Genomic DNA, 17,298 nt, shown 5'->3' with positions numbered 1-17,298 from the left:
CAAAAATCATACTGTAGTGTTTCCAAGTGCAAATTGGATTTGCCTTGCAGTCAGAATGGCTGTGCTGTAATGTTGGGGATCAGGGGGATCCTGCTACGGTAGATGCGTAACCAAATGCCTCCACTGCTATCAGTGTGTGTTTGAAGTTGGTTGTAACGTTGTTTGTAAGTACGGTTGGCTTTGGTGTTCTCTGTACCACTGATACAGTTTAGCTGTGCTAAACACTGATGATAGAACAGCAAATCATAATGGAGTCTCATGGCCGGTAGTCTTTATTGAAAGTTCACTCAGAAATTGGGTCATTGATTGCTTGAATACTCTGGCATATTAACCATAAGGTAATTATTATTAACCAAATTGTCACGCTTTTCCTTTTTGCCGCGGCTATCAGTGAAATGGCGCCGCCGTTTTAATAGCCTTGAAATAGCGTCTGCGTCTCCAAACAAACGCATTAATCTAATGAAACGGAACAGCTGATTATCAAAGTCAAAGTAATTGTGGCTCACATTCGAAAAACTTTGGAAGAGGTGCTGAGAACCGGGTTAAATTACACAGCACAGGGCTGTTCTAGCACAGTACAGTTCTCATGAGAACTCGCCAGCACGTCTCTCTGCAGACATCAGGGAGGAGCTGCGTTCCAGTGTGACTGGCTTGTTGGAGAGCGTGATTAAATATGGCGGACACACGTATGTGTTATAGAGCGTGATGAAGCGTGTGCCCGTATGTTAGCGTGATGAAGCGTGTGCCCGTATGTTAGAGAGCGTGATGAAGCGTGTGCCCGTATGTTAGAGAGCGTGATGAAGCGTGTGCCCGTATGTTAGAGAGCGTGATGAAGCGTGTGCCCGTATGTTAGCGTGATGAAGCGTGTGCCCGTATGTTAGCATGATGAAGCGTGTGACCGTATGTTAGAGAGCGTGATGAAGCGTGTGCCCGTATGTTAGCATGATGAAGCGTGTGCCCGTATGTTAGAGAGCGTGATGAAGCGTGTGCCCGTATGTTAGAGAGCGTGATGAAGCGTGTGCCCATATGTTAGAGAGCGTGATGAAGCGTGTGCCCGTATGTTAGCGTGATGAAGTGTGTGCCCGTATGTTAGAGAGCGTGATGAAGCGTGTGCCCGTATGTTAGAGAGCGTGATGAAGCGTGTGCCCGTATGTTAGCGTGATGAAGCCTGTGCCCGTATGTTAGAGAGCGTGATGAAGCGTGTGCCCGTATGTTAGCATGATGAAGCGTGTGCCCATATGTTAGCGTGATGAAGCGTGTGCCCGTATGTTAGAGAGCGTGATGAAGCGTGTGCCCGTATGTTAGCGTGATGAAGCGTGTGCCCATATGTTAGAGAGCGTGATGAAGCGTGTGCCCGTATGTTAGCATGATGAAGCGTGTGCCCGTATGTTAGCGTGTCCGTACCCTCCGCTGCCCGACACGCTGTCCCGTCACGGCCTGGGCGCTCACAAGCAATTTGTCAACTGCAGTTTCCATCAGTCCAGCCCCGGGCAGGCTGCCATTTTGGGGCCAGATAGCGGTAAATGGATTTGATCCGCTTGGGCCTCTGCCCAGCACGGTCACCCCCCGAGGGCGAGGAGAGACGGGGGGTGGAGGGGTACGGAGAGGGCGTCCACCCGCAACACCCCCCAGGACTGCCCCTGCTGGGCGGGGTCATGGCCGACTCGTAGTGCAGCCTAACCTGCTGACACATGCTTTCCTGGGCCCCGCGGGCCTGCCCCACTGCAGCCTGGGTAACGGAGTGTGCTACACAGCGCTAACATTAATCTTATACCCAGAAAACTACAGCATCACAACCTTCCCCTTTTCTGAAAGTCATATTTCTGCACTGTTTTCATTTATTTTCTTCTTCTCTTTTCTTTTTTTATAGCACTAATGCTTGATAATCATGTCCGCATGGGCTGCCCCAGAATGGGTACTGTTGGATGAAAATAAAGGCATACCATGTTGTTGTGTCAATAAGGACTAGCACAGGGAGTAGCTCAACAGAGGAAGGTTTATCTTTGTACACACCTGCCCGTCAAAATACACGTCTCATGGCTACAGACAGCACACCACAGTGATTGGTTTATCAAAAACTCATGCTTATCAAAACACTTTTAAGATTGGTAAGACTTGAACCTTTTCAATTGGCCTTGAGCAAGACCCTTAACCTCGCATTACTGCAGGGGGTATTAGCCCCTGCTTACGCTAATCAACTGTAAGTCACTTTGGATGAAGGCCTAAGCTAATTAACTGTAATGTAGATTGCGGCAAACCAGCCTTGCAGAAGGTAACTTCCCTCTTGGGATGCAGTGGAGGGAGGGAGATTGTGGAGATAGAACAGTGTAAAATCGTTGCGTAAAAAGACCCGTGTTTAGGTGGGGGGTGTGTGGAATCGATGCAGCGTTTCTCCCACCGAAGAGGGACTTTGGGGCAGCGTGTTAATCAGAGCTGTCATACAGATTTTACAGGGAGGACTGAGCGTCCTTGAGAAGAGCGTTTTTATGAGGCGAGCCACTTCGTGCAGGCCGACCCGACTCCACACTCTCTCCACTCTGGAAGGATCAGGCGAATGTTACCAGCAGAGAGGAGAGTTTTTTTGGGGCAGTATGTTTCCATTTTGTTTACAGTGCTCATTAGAATCGGGACACCCTGTAGGGCTGCGTGCTGGTGTTCTGTTCTCCACCCAAAATGGAGGAGCAGCACTGAAGGCATTTCCTTTAGTTCCATTCTGAGAAACCTCAGTGGGTGTACTGTAGTAGGGTGTAGTCTGTGGCCTCAGTGGGTGTACTGTACGGTGTAGTCTGTGGCCTCAGTGGGCGTACTGTACGGTGTAGTCTGTGGCCTCAGTGGGTGTACTGTACAGTGTAGTCTGTGGCCTCAGTGGCGTACTGTACGGTGTAGTCTGTGGCCTTAGTGGGCGTACTGTACGGTGTAGTCTGTGGCCTCAGTGGGCGTACTGTACGGTGTAGTCTGTGGCCTCAGTGGGTGTACTGTACAGTGTAGTCTGTGACCTCAGTGGGCGTACTGTACGGTGTAGTCTGTGGCCTCAGTGGGTGTACTGTACAGTGTAGTCTGTGGCCTCAGTGGGCGTACTGTACGGTGTAGTCTGTGGCCTTAGTGGGTGTACTGTACAGTGTAGTCTGTGGCCTCAGTGGGTGTACTGTACGGTGTAGTCTGTGGCCTCAGTGGGTGTACTGTACAGTGTAGTCTGTGGCCTCAGTGGGTGTACTGTACAGTGTAGTCTGTGGCCTCAGAGGGTGTACTGTACGGTGTAGTCTGTGGCCTCAGTGGGTGTACTGTACAGTGTAGTCTGTGGCCTCAGTGGGTGTACTGTACGGTGTAGTCTGTGGCCTCAGTGGGTGTACTGTACAGTGTAGTCTGTGGCCTCAGTGGGCGTACTGTACGGTGTAGTCTGTGGCCTCAGTGGGTGTACTGTACAGTGTAGTCTGTGGCCTCAGTGGGCGTACTGTACGGTGTAGTCTGTGGCCTCAGTGGGCGTACTGTACGGTGTATTCTGTGGCCTCAGTGGGTGTACTGTACAGTGTAGTCTGTGACCTCAGTGGGCATACTGTACGGTGTAGTCTGTGGCCTCAGTGGGCATACTGTACGGTGTAGTCTGTGGCCTCAGTGGGTATACTGTACAGTGTAGTCTGTGGCCTCAGTGGGTGTACTGTACGGTGTAGTCTGTGACCTCAGTGGGTGTACTGTACAGTGTAGTCTGTGGCCTCAGTGGGTGTACTGTACAGTGTAGTCTGTGGCCTCAGTGGGTGTACTGTACAGTGTAGTCTGTGGCCTCAGTGGGTGTACTGTACAGTGTAGTCTGTGGCCTCAGCAGTGGGTGTACTGTACAGTGTAGTCTGTGGCCTCAGCAGTGGGCGTACTGTACGGTGTAGTCTGTGGCCTCAGTGGGTGTACTGTACGGTGTAGTCTGTGGCCTCAGTGGGTGTACTGTACAGTGTAGTCTGTGGCCTCAGTGGGTGTACTGTACAGTGTAGTCTGTGGCCTCAGCAGTGGGTGTACTGTACGGTGTAGTCTGTGGCCTCAGTGGGTGTACTGTACAGTGTAGTCTGTGGCCTCAGCAGTGGGCGTACTGTACGGTGTAGTCTGTGGCCTCAGTGGGTGTACTGTACAGTGTAGTCTGTGGCCTCAGTGGGTGTACTGTACAGTGTAGTCTGTGGCCTCAGTGGGTGTACTGTACGGTGTAGTCTGTGGCCTCAGTGGGTGTACTGTACATTGTAGTCTGTGGCCTCAGTGGGCGTACTGTACGGTGTAGTCTGTGGCCTCAGTGGGTGTACTGTACAGTGTAGTCTGTGGCCTCAGTGGGCGTACTGTACGGTGTAGTCTGTGGCCTCAGTGGGCGTACTGTACGGTGTATTCTGTGGCCTCAGTGGGCGTACTGTACGGTGTAGTCTGTGGCCTCAGAGGGTGTACTGTACGGTGTAGTCTGTGGCCTCAGCAGTGGGGGTACTGTACGGTGTAGTCTGTGGCCTCAGTGGGTGTACTGTACGGTGTAGTCTGTGGCCTCAGTGGGTGTACTGTACAGTGTAGACTGTGGCCTCAGTGGGTGTACTGTACGGTGTAGTCTGTGGCCTCAGCAGTGGGTGTACTGTACAGTGTAGTCTGTGGCCTCAGTGGGCGTACTGTACAGTGTAGTCTGTGGCCTCAGTGGGTGTACTGTACAGTGTAGTCTGTGGCCTCAGTGGGTGTACTGTACGGTGTAGTCTGTGGCCTCAGTGGGTGTACTGTACAGTGTAGTCTGTGGCCTCAGTGAGTGTACTGTACAGTGTAGTCTGTGGCCTCAGTGGGTATACTGTACGGTGTAGTCTGTGGCCTCAGCAGTGGGCGTACTGTACGGTGTAGTCTGTGGCCTCAGCAGTGGGTGTACTGTACGGTGTAGTCTGTGGCCTCAGTGGGTGTACTGTACAGTGTAGTCTGTGGCCTCAGAGGGTGTACTGTACGGTGTATTCTGTGGCCTCAGCAGTGGGTGTACTGTACGGTTTAGTCTGTGGCCTCAGCAGTGGGTGTACTGTACAGTGTAGTCTGTGGCCTCAGCAGTGGGTGTACTGTACGGTGTAGTCTGTGGCCTCAGTGGGCGTACTGTACGGTGTAGTCTGTGGCGGCTGCTGGAGCGCATGACATCACCTTGTGAAAGAGAAAAGGCAGTGGAAGTTAAACTCTGTAAAAGAGAAAAGGCAGTGAAAGTAAAACTCTGTAAAAGAGAAAACCATCAGAGACACACAGGAACTTAATTGTAGGCAATTAATTGTTTCCCTTCTGTTCCCCATTAAATAGTTGGGGAATGAATGAGCCAAGCCATAATGCGTTATTTGTGTATGTATATTTCCTACCAGACATCACGCTGAGCTCCATTCATTGGCTGAGTGTCAGAAACAGTCTCGTATAAGGTGCCACTTCCCTTCTTTTTTCATTTTAATGAAGCAATAAGCCGCAACAAATAACTTGGAAGTCTCACACAACTATAACTTGCAGTGAGGTGAAATCAGTCTTGGCAGGCTAATTCACACAGGTTATTGGTCATTAAAGTTGTGAAATTGAATAATGGAGCAGGAGATTGAGGCAGAATGAGGTTTTTGGCTGCGTGGCTCTAAACGGATGGGGCGGGAGGGGGAGCTGGGGTCTCCGGCACGCTGGGGTCCATCAGTTTTAATCAGGCACCGCGGCGGACGCCTCTCCCACTGGGCGGCCAAGCATCCCCACACGTGTAGCACATTAGGCCTCATTACCTGGGCCAGGTAACAAGCAGGATGATGGACAGAGAGAGAGAGAGAGAGAGAGAGAGAGGGAGAGAGAGAGAGATAGAGATAGAAAGGCCTCTCTCTCTTTCTCTCTCTATCTCACCAGCTCTTATATTTTTGTAAATTAATTGGCAACACAACTTGAAAAGTAAAATTACTTAAATTCCTACTCTATGCAGGTGACCTTGTTTTGGTGTCACTAAAGCTAGAGGGTCTACAGAAAAACCCGGATCTGCTAGAGTAATGTTGTCAGACCTGGGGCCTGACAATAAACCCCACAAAAACTAAACAGACTGTGCTCACACTGCAGTCAGGGACTGGAGACAGAGCTACACACTGCAGTCAGGGAGTGGAGGAGACAGAGCTACATACTGCAGTCAGGGAGTGGAGGAGACAGAGCTACACACTGCAGTCAGGGAGTGGAGACAGAGCTACACACTGCAGTCAGGGAGTGGAGACAGAGCTACACACTGCAGTCAGGGAGTGGAGACAGAGCTACACACTGCAGTCAGAGAGTGGAGACAGAGCTACACACTGCAGTCAGAGAGTGGAGACAGAGCTACACACTGCAGTCAGGGAGAGGAGACAGAGCTACACACTGCAGTCAGGGAGTGGAGACAGAGCTACACACTGCAGTCAGGGAGTGGAGACAGAGCTACACACTGCAGTCAGGGAGTGGAGACAGAGCTACGCACTGCAGTCAGGGAGTGGAGACAGAGCTACACACTGCAGTCAGGGAGAGGAGACAGAGCTACACACTGCAGTCAGAGAGTGGAGACAGAGCTACACACTGCAGTCAGGGAGAGGAGACAGAGCTACACACTGCAGTCAGGGAGTGGAGACAGAGCTACACACTGCAGTCAGGGAGTGGAGACAGAGCTACGCACTGCAGTCAGGGAGTGGAGACAGAGCTACGCACTGCAGTCAGGGAGTGGAGACAGAGCTACACACTGCAGTCAGGGAGAGGAGACAGAGCTACACACTGCAGTCAGAGAGTGGAGACAGAGCTACACACTGCAGTCAGGGAGTGGAGACAGAGCTACACACTGCAGTCAGGGAGTGGAGACAGAGCTACACACTGCAGTCAGGGAGTGGAGACAGAGCTACACACTGCAGTCAGGGAGTGGAGACAGAGCTACACACTGCAGTCAGGGAGAGGAGACAGAGCTACACACTGCAGTCAGGGAGTGGAGGAGACAGAGCTACACACTGCAGTCAGGGAGTAGAGACAGAGCTACACACTGCAATGAGAGTGTGAGTGTGGATAGGTGAGTGAGAGGCATTAATTGTAAAGCGCTTTGTGTAGCCCTAGTTGCTGGACAAAGTGCTATGTAATAATATAGTCCATTTACCCTTTATTGTGTTTGGGGCTGGAGAGATGTCGTGTTTGGGGCTGGAGAGTTGTCGTGTTTGGGGCTGGAGTGTTGTTGTGTTTGGGGTGAAATGTCGTGTTTAGGGTGGAGTGTTGTTGTGTTTGGGGTGAAGTGTCGTGTTTGGGGCGTTGTATGTACCCCCTTTCGGCAGTGCGCGGTGCAGACCTTTGCTCCCTTCTCTCAGGTGTAAGCGCGGTGTGTTTGTGCTCCGTGGGCCTTCTTTGAGAGAATTTGGCGCGTCTGAAAATGTAATTTTGGTGTAGCCAGGGGCCGTGTGGCAGTGAGCTTTGTGCGCTGAGGGGGATCTCATTTCTCCGATGCCTGCCTCCACTCCCCAACCTATCCGTCTGCATTAGAGCGGCGTGGAACGCCGTGACAGTCCCGCGCCGAACGCCACTCTGGCTCCGGTCATATTCCCTCTGTTTCCAAAATCCATTCATCAGTGTCTTCCCCTCCCTCTCTTTCTCTTTCTCTTCTCCCCCTCCCCCTCTTTCTCTCCTTAACTCTCTGCGAATATGTGTGATGGCAGACGTCTGCTAATATGTTCTATTATCTGAGTCATGATTACTTTTCCTTCTGGAGCTGCTGCACCTGTCATTTTAATGGAGTTTAATTTATAGTGACAAAGGCAAAGCCTTGGGACTGTTTGGAAGAAAACCTTCCAGAATATTCTTAATTTATTACACATTAAACATGGTCTTCATACACTACACGTTAAACATGGTCTTATAGACTACACATTAAATATGGTCTCATAAACTATACGTCAAAAATGGTCTTAAACACTATACTTTAAACAAGGCTTTAGCACACCACATTAACATCATCTTAATACACTACACATTAGGAATGGTCTCAATGTGTTGAGAATTTAAGGGAGGGGCAAAGAATGTACACAAAATAGTTTGAGAAAAATGTCCTTAGTTTTTCATTAGGTTTTATACACTGATTGGGAGTCAGTAGTCTAAAATGGACGCCAATCTTCTTAAATAAAATGCAGCTTGCAGTTGTTGTTTTATTTCATTAATGTTTTTTTTTTTGTTTGTTTGTTTATTTTTTTATAGGTGTCCACGGCAAAGCAATGACTGAAGGTATGTAGGGTGCACGCATACAGTGTTTGTGGTGGTGTGGTAGTTCACGCGTTTCTTGGATAAGCATATGCACATACAGAGCGGAGACGAGCGCATTCATTTAACGGTTTGTTTGTTCATGAATGCTGTTTAATATAAACTGGTTGTAATATCCCCCATTTCCCACACTTGCTTGTACAGTATCTGGGTCTCTAGGCAACATGTACATAAACTGCCATAAAAACACCGACGTGCTGCCCTTATTTTCACATATTTCACATGTTGCGGTATGTGTGTCGGACTCTTTTATAGTCAGTGATCGTCTTGCCTAATGACTCTCTACTCGCAGAGTTTATTTGCCTACCCATCATGTAGCACATTCTTCCACAGCCCATTGCTGGGCCACTGCAGGGGAATAAGAAGTAGGCCGGCTTTGCACACAAAGACGGGCTGTAATTGCAGTTTGATGGGGGAGCTTAATTGTAAATGGGGTTTGTAGCGCTGCTCTGATATGTGTCGAAGTCAGCTTGCGGTCAGACAGGCAGAATTAAGTGCCGTTGGTGTTCAAATTCATCGGGTCAGGGTAGAGAATTTCTGCGATGCAAACCACGATTGCATTTCAACAGTTGTCAAACTGTAAATGTTTTTCCGTGTATCATAGTAATCGTAAAAAAGCTGTAGTGTTTCAGTTTCAGTTTGTTTTGGATGCGTAGAGTTATTTCTCTTCCTTGGTGCGTTGAGAACGTATGGAAGCGCACTGTCACTTTTTTGAAACAATAACTGTCAAAAAAAAAACCCAAGATGGCTGATGCACTCTGTTTTTCCCTAACATTACGATTAAAAAATAATTCCAAGTTATTCAACATGTTAGTTTGCCTGTGAGAGACGTGACAGTGCTTTTTATTTTCAAATTTACTGCTTTATCCCCAACTGGTTACTGGTATGTTATTTAGAATACCTGCTTAGGGTCTATCAAGTGTTTATTTATCATAAAATGACAACCACAGTTAATGTGTTTTCTTTAACATGATGTATGGATGTATGGGGAGGGGGGGGGGGGGGGGGTATGGATTTTAAAATGGTCAAACACATTCATTCAACTAAACTGACAACATTAATAATGTACAATGTCAATAATATTTTTTAAGTTTCAAGGTTTGTCCATTTTCATGTATTATATAGCAGTTTAGAAATGGTGAATCATTATTCACTATAACTATTAAGTAAACTTCAAAAAAAAAATAATGGGAGATGGAAGTTATGGAGTAACTGAAACATGTAAAATTATTTACATCACTTTATTAGGTAGACCTGTACACCAGCTAGTTAATGTGTGAGCAACAAATCATGTCACAGTAACTAAATGCATAAAAGCATGTAGACGTGGTCAAGAGGTTGAGCTGTGTTTCAAACCAAATCTCAGAATGGGGAAGAAATGTGATCTAAGTGACTTTCACCGTGGAATGATTGTTGGTGCCAGACAGTGATTTGAATATCTTTGAAGAGCCGGACTGGTCAACGCTGACAGGAAGGCGACAGTAAAACAAATGACCTCACATTACATCATTAGTAGCAGAAGAGCATCTCTGAACACACAACACATCAAACCTCTAAGTGGATCGGCTACAGCGGCAGAAGACCAATAAGTAAAAAAAAAAAAAAAAAAAAAAAAAAAGATAAGTCTGTTAAAAATGGAAATGGAAATGCGCTAAAAAGGTGGAAAGGCTATTTGTTGTGACGTTTATGTCAAACATGAACCGCGGCGATGTCTCACGTGCGTTGCCGGAGCCGGGTGTCGGAAAGATAAGGCTTTTTGGTGACATATTTCCATTCTGCCCGCTAATTGTGGCTGGTATTATCGCACGGGCGAACCGAGGCCTCCGTGTCTCGTCCCCGTTCGGCAGTGGAGTCGCTGGAGCAGCGACGCAGATAACGCCGTCAGGCTCTCTGTGGGGACGACGGGACCTGGGGGGGGGGGGGGCAGAGGAGGCTTTTATTGGCATGAGGCATGAGGCTGAAGCGCGGTCTGAGGACCACAGTGAGAAGCCAACCCTGGCCCTGGGCCATCACATCTATACAGCCCACGCTTTTATCCAAAGCCACTGACTCTGGATTAGGCTCAGCAAGGGACAATCCCCCCTGGAGCAATGTGGGGTTAAGGGCCTTGCTCAAGGGCCCAACTGCTGTGCCGATCTTACACTAAGGCTTGAACTACTAACCTTTGAGCTGCCAGACATGCATCTTAGCCACTCGTCTACAGGCTGCCCCAGTCATGGGCCTTAGCCACTAGGCTACAGGCTGCCCCAGTCATGGGCCTTAGCCACTAGGCTACAGGCTGCTCCAGTCATGTACCTTAGCCACGAGGCTACAGGCTGCCCCAGTCATGGGCCTTAGCCACTAGGCTACAGGCTGCTCCAGTCATGTACCTTAGCCACTAGTCTACAGGCCGCCCCAGTCATGTACCTTAGCCACTAGGCTACAGGCTGCTCCAGTCATGGGCCTTAGCCACTAGGCTACAGGCTGCCTCAGTCATGTACCTTAGCCACTAGACTACAGACTGACCCAGTCATGTACCTTAGCCACTAGGCTACAGGCTGCCCCAGTCATGGGCCTTAGCCACTAGGCTACAGGCTGCTCCAGTCATGGGCCTTAGCCACTAGGCTACAGGCTGCTCCAGTCATGTACCTTAGCCACGAGGCTACAGGCTGCCCCAGTCATGTACCTTAGCCACTAGGCTACAGACTGCTTCTCAATATGATGCTTCCTCTGTGGCTCATCCTTTTTAAATGGCACGGTCGTGCCTCTGTTAGATAGTGTCCGAACCACACTTGCATGCAAAACACGAAAATAGCCAGCCTCGTCGTTTCACCATTCTGGGACCAATATGCATGACAAATCTTTTTGCTAAGGCAGATGCGCTATTCCAATTAATCCAGAAAATCTCATAAAAATCTGTTTGGTATTTTACATTAAAAAGATGAGTGAAAATATTATAATTTTCGTGAGAGTTGTTTTTCGCTCTTCTACAAACTTTTTAAAGCACTTTTCAGTTTCTCACCCAAAGAGAAAACATCCTTCTTTTAAACGGACTAGTGCCTTTTCCCCAAATCTGGTTTTCATGTGCTACAGTTGTTATTAAAATGTATATTTTGAGAACAAGGCCCCGTTTAAAATGAATGGTGAAAAGTTAGCTTGTCTGTTAGCCAGTGACTCTATAATGTAAGACATTGCGCAACTGCAAGCCACACGCCTCACGGAACATACGGATTATACTTTGCCAGAGCCATATGGGGCCAAAATGGCGGAAAGGAAGTGACGTCACTCCAGCAAAGAACTTAACGGTTCTGCTGGGTGTGAGCATGATGAAGTCACCCAGAAATGTGAAAAGACTTCCGCTGAAAGATGTAGTACACTACACTTCGAAAAATAGGACCGTGGAGGGAGGGAGTCCACAAAGATTGGTTTCCGAGGTACAGAGTGGAGGAGGGTGGTAGTGGAGTTAAGGAGTATACACTTTCCGGCTAATGGGACACGCTCCTTGTCATGACAGGCTATTTCCGACCGCTTTCAAGATGGCTGTTAGCTCAGCTAACATTAGCTATTGATAGCTAGCTAGCTTGTTTGTTACTAGTAGCAAGCGATACAACTGTACAAAGCTATAATTAAGCTTGTCAAGTTAAATACATTTTTTCCCTTGCTATCTATCAGTCTATACTTCAGGCTTTTGTTGCCCTGCTGCTCTAGGATCTGATTTCGCAAAATATCTAAGGAACATTATGTCTGACCCTGGATAAATGGATAACATACTTTAGCTGGCTAATTTATATTGGCTTGGTGGTAAAGTAACGTTAACATTACTAGCTAATTGCATTAGCTAGCTATGTAACGTTAACTAGGACAATTTTACCTATAATGGCAACTTCTAGCTAGCTAAGTTATTAAGTCCTGTAAAGCATATACATTAAACCAACAACAGCAGACTAGTTGTCTGTGACATTGCCGTAATGTAAAGTTATCTCCAGATTTGCCTCTATCAACAGCTAGCACATCCTGGCATGAGGCATGACATCTTCTCTGTTCATTCTCTTTCACTGCCCGCCACTACATTAATTACACGGATAGCTATAATAGCTAGCATTATAGGCAGAGCTAGCTAGTAACTGTCTTCGATCATGCTGTAACGTTAGCTAGTTTGAACAGTAGAGTTAGCCAAAATGTGTCACCTATGGTTGATTGGTCACGTGGCTCGCTATAAACATATATTTAGCTAACCTGTGTAGTCAGCAGCTATTGAAATGATCGTGTGATGGAGCTCCCCAAATCCTAACCATAACTGTTAGTAAATGAAAAAACAACAGACCCTCGATCACAATGAAAAGTTTTTTATTCGGGCAATGTTGCTACAGCAAGCTGGAAAGATATAATATGCTCACGCAGCCCTACAGAAGTTTCACCACATCCAGTGAAATTGATGTAGGATTAGATGGATGCATTTTTAATGGTGGGTGGTCTTTATTTTTTATTCTACATGTCCTGGAGCACCTGTTAAGACGTGATCATGAACACCGCTACGTACCAACATATTAAAATAACAAAACAATGCACCCCCTGGCCCAATGAGCTTACAAGATTTCCATTTTCATTTAAAAATATAACTTTTGAATGCAATTCACTGATGATTATCTGCTTATATAAGTACACATATCATATAATGAAATATTAAGTGTTTTAATTATGAAGAAACTAGTTTAAGCAGGTGGGTTTAATGTTGTGGCTGATTGGTGTATGTAGCACACTATATTTACTGATTACAGACATCTTTATATCAGTGGTCACACTAATATAAGTATTCTGCATTATGAGCAGGGAAAAAATAAAAAATGCAGATTCAAATTATCTTGCGTTCCAAACAAGCAGATATTTTGAGGATAACTTTGTCGTGTTAAAAGGTGTAATTTGAGAAACTACAGCAACTGCGACTGACCCTGTGGAAATAATTGCTGCCACACACACACACACACACACACACACACACACACAGACTGACCCTGTGGAAATAACGGAATGTGTTTCTAAGCCGATCAACTTTTGGCATCTAGCATGTGTTGTAGTTGGTATCATAATATTATGGCAAATTTGCAGAGTTTATTCAGAACGCAAGTGGAATATTGTAAAATGCAGATTTTTAAATGGTTCACTTTCTCACTTTCTGATAACAAGATATCATCGGTCAAGGCAACCAAAGAAAAAGAAAATCTGGAAATTAGAATAAAATACGATATATATATGTATGTATACACAGACAGTCCCCTCCAAAAGTATTGGAACAGCAAGGCCAATTCCTTAGTTTTTGTAATACACTGAATACATTTGGGCTTAAGATAAAAAGATGAACAGGAGACAAGAGTTCAGAATTTCAGCTTTTATTTCCTGGTATTTACACCTAGTTGTGTTAAACTACTTAGAACATTGCACCTTTGGTATCAGGCCACCCAATCTTGAGGTGAACAAAAGTATTGGAACAGAGAGTATTTAAGTAAATTAAAGTAAATAACACTTCATATTTGGAAGCGTATCCCTTGCTTGCAATAACTGCCTCAAGCCTGCGACCCATTGACATCACCAAACTGTTGAATTCTTCTTTCGTGAAGATTCTACTGGCTTTTACTGCAGCTTCTTTCAGTTGTTTGTTTCGGGTGGGTTTTCCCTTCAATCTACACTTCAGGAGGTGAAATGCATGTTCAATTGGCTTAAGGTCTGGAGATTGACTTGGCCAGGCTAAAACTTTCTACATTTTCTCCCTAATGAAGTCCTTTGTTGTGTTGGCAGTGTGTTTTGGGTCATTGTTTTGCTGCATGATGAAGTTCCTCCCAATTAGTTTGGACTTATTTCTCTATAGGTTGGTAGACACAATGTTTTTGTCGACTTCTGAATTCATCCTGCTGCTGCATCATGAGTTACATCATCAATAGAGATTAGTGAGCCCATTCCAGAAGCAACCATGCAAGCCCAAGCCATGACACTTCCTCCACCCTGCTTCACAGATGAGCTTGTATGTTTTGGATCATGAGCAGATCCCTTCTTTTTCCACACTTTGGCCTTTCCATCACTTTAGTAGAGGTTAATCTTAGTCTCATCAATCCATAAAACTTTGTTCCGGAACTTTTGTGGCTTATCTTTGCAAATTGTAATCCGATTCTTACTACTAATGAGCGGTTTGCAGCTTGTGGTATAGCCCCTGTATTGCTGCTCTCTAAGTCTTCAGACAGTTGATTGAGGTGCCTTCACCCCTGCCCTGTGAGAGATTCTTTGTGATGTCTCTGACTGATGTTTTGGGGGTTTTCTTCAAAGCTCTCACAATGTTTCTGTCATCAACTGCTGTTGTTTTGCTGGGTCAATGTCTAAATGTGTGAAGTGGTGTAGAGAGGATCACAGAGAGTAAAGGTGGTGTAGAGAGGATCACAGAGAGTAAAGATGGTGTAGAGAGGATCACAGAGAGTAAAGGCGGTGTAAAGTGGTGTAGAGAGGAGTGTGGTGACCGGGCCCTTCCCCTGCCCTTGCTTTGATGTTCTCTGCCATAGCGTTCGGCTCTTTGCCGGCGCACAGATTTTCACCGTGTGGTTGTGCCTCCGTGTGACTTTCGGCAGGGGGAGCATAGAGCTCTCAGGCTAACCTGATATCACGGTACCCCCGTTCAAGAGTGCGCAAATTCACTCCCAGCCCCTGGCCTCACCTCCAGTCTCCTCTCAGAAAGGCAATTTCACATAAAAAGTGTCTATAAAAGATTCATATTGATACTCTCTCACTGTGCCTGCGGACCTTCGGGCTCTGCTTGACAAAGCTGCTGGCTTGTGCTGATGAGCTGCGCTCTGTCATATTGAGCTCCACAAAACTGTCTCCATAACACACACACACACACACACACTCTCTCTCTCTCTCTCTCTCTCTCTCTCTCTCACTCACTCACTCACTCTCTGGCTCTATCTCTTGCCGTCTTCCTTGTTTTGTCAACACCTGTCTCTTTAGGACAGTGGTCTTTAGGCCCAGCTCTGGACGCTAGTGCTGGTTTAACTTCCACTCCAACTGGTCTGTAACGGCAGTCCCACCCGCTATGCGCTGTGTTCGCGCTGGCCAAGCCAAGCCATCCACGGAGAGTGTGAGGTTGAGGTGTGGGAGACTGCTGCACTCTGGGTAATATTCAGGCAGTTCGCCACATCGTTTCGTTACTGCGACGCGTGTTTAGCCAGCATTGTTACTGTATAAAACACTCAGGCTAGGCTAGTGGAGTATACACAATGCTACTTCAGAAATGAATTGATTTTCCTGCTTTGCTTCTGATATTTTAGTATTTTGGTCTCCTAGGTTTGCAGAAATTAATCGTGGTCTACTAATGACTGTTTACTTCAGAATGCTTTCTATACCTGCATTGTGCTGGTGTTTCTCCTCAGCCAGGAAAGGCGAGGGTGGACTGGGACTGTTCGGTTATGGTGAGGGTTCACCGCATTCAGGGCACCGGAAAGATCCACAAGCCGAACGCAGCCGACCCCGTCAATGGGGGAAAGAAAAGCCACGGTGACAATTATCCTGTAATTTCCCTGGGAGTGCTTATGTATTCATTTATTACTGCGGCTGACATACAGAGTGGCAGCTCCCTGATTAACCAAACACGAATTACCGCTTATCGGCCAGATCAGCGGGAGAGCGGCCCGTCGCCTGGAGCGGGGCGCCCGGTGGGAGCGTGGGAGAGCACGTCAGCGCAGACTGCGGCTGATTGGCCGGGAGGGAGAGCACGTCAGCGCAGACTGCGGCTGATTGGCCGGGAGGGAGAGCACGTCAGCGCAGACTGCGGCTGATTGGCAGGGAGGGAGAGCACGTCAGCGCAGACTGCGGCTGATTGGCAGGGAGGGAGAGCACGTCAGCGCAGACTGCGGCTGATTGGCCGGGAGGGAGAGCACGTCAGCGCAGACTGCGGCTGATTGGCAGGGAGGGAGAGCACGTCAGCGCAGACTGCGGCTGATTGGCAGGGAGGGAGAGCACGTCAGCGCAGACTGCGGCTGATTGGCCGGGAGGGAGAGCACGTCAGCGCAGACTGCGGCTGATTGGCCGGGAGGGAGAGCACGTCAGCGCAGACTGCGGCTGATTGGCAGGGAGGGAGAGCACGTCAGCGCAGACTGCGGCTGATTGGCCGGGAGGGAGAGCACGTCAGCGCAGACTGCGGCTGATTGGCCGGGAGGGAGAGCACGTCAGCGCAGACTGCGGCTGATTGGCCGGGCGGGAGAGCACGTCAGCGCAGACTGCGGCTGATTGGCCGGGAGGGAGAGCACGTCAGCGCAGACTGCGGCTGATTGGCCGGGAGGGAGAGCACGTCAGCGCAGACTGCGGCTGATTGGCCGGGAGGGAGAGCACGTCAGCGCAGACTGCGGCTGATTGGCAGGGAGGGAGCGACAGAGACGGCCACTTTCAGAAACCCCTCCCCTGTCATTTTATCGCAGAAATGCCACCTTTTATCCCGGCCCTTTTGAGATGGAACGCGTCCGTCTGCTGGAGACAGCCGTGATTTTACCGCACGCTAGTGAAAGGAATGTCAATCACAGATCCATATCACAACGGGAAAGCCACTTCTAAATGAAGAAATGGCAATGCCGGTTTTTGCTCCTCTTTTCTTTTTTCTCTTTTTTTAATGGTTGCCTGCTATTCTTGGACCTGACACATCGGAGCCCGAGAGTGTTCATCATCGCAGTCTCCTTTCCCTAAAAATCATTACTTTTTTTTTTTTTTTTAAAGAAGAGCCTTTTTCAGTGTGACTGGCTCTCCTTGTCATTTGCTCAGAAAGGAATCTGTCCAGAAGTGTAGAAACATTCACAGATACCGCACAGTTTAGATTTAATATGCTGCAGGTCCTGCCATTCCTGCCTCTAGCTCTTAAAAGGTGCGATTAAACGGAAATGTTTTATGTTTTCCAATCACCTTCCTTTCTGAAATGCGGTCCTGTTTTGACTGATGAGCTCTTTCCTCAGTACCTGCTTCCACATGTATCAGTGTGGATACTTTGCCTTGCACTTCACTACGGAGGAGCACGTTCTGACAGCCAAACCCAAACCCCACTGGCTTTCT

The 17,298-nt window shown here is 47.7% G+C and overlaps 1 protein-coding gene across 2 annotated transcripts in view; it reads left to right on the top strand.

Annotated features, from left to right (window-relative positions):
- adarb1b (adenosine deaminase RNA specific B1b) overlaps positions 1–17,298 on the top strand; it is a 152,316-nt gene that overhangs the window by 97,075 nt on the left and 37,943 nt on the right. For both annotated transcript variants that reach the window (XM_061226924.1, XM_061226925.1), the window contains one exon: positions 8,179–8,205. In XM_061226924.1, the coding sequence (XP_061082908.1) occupies positions 8,196–8,205 (10 nt within the window). In that variant the 5' untranslated portion in view covers positions 8,179–8,195. The remainder of the gene's footprint in view (positions 1–8,178; positions 8,206–17,298) is intronic.

This window comes from Conger conger, chromosome 17 (assembly GCF_963514075.1).
Source record: "Conger conger chromosome 17, fConCon1.1, whole genome shotgun sequence".
NCBI lineage: Eukaryota > Metazoa > Chordata > Actinopteri > Anguilliformes > Congridae > Conger > Conger conger.
Note: the sequence above shows the minus strand (reverse complement) of the source record. Positions and strands in the feature narration are given on the sequence as shown.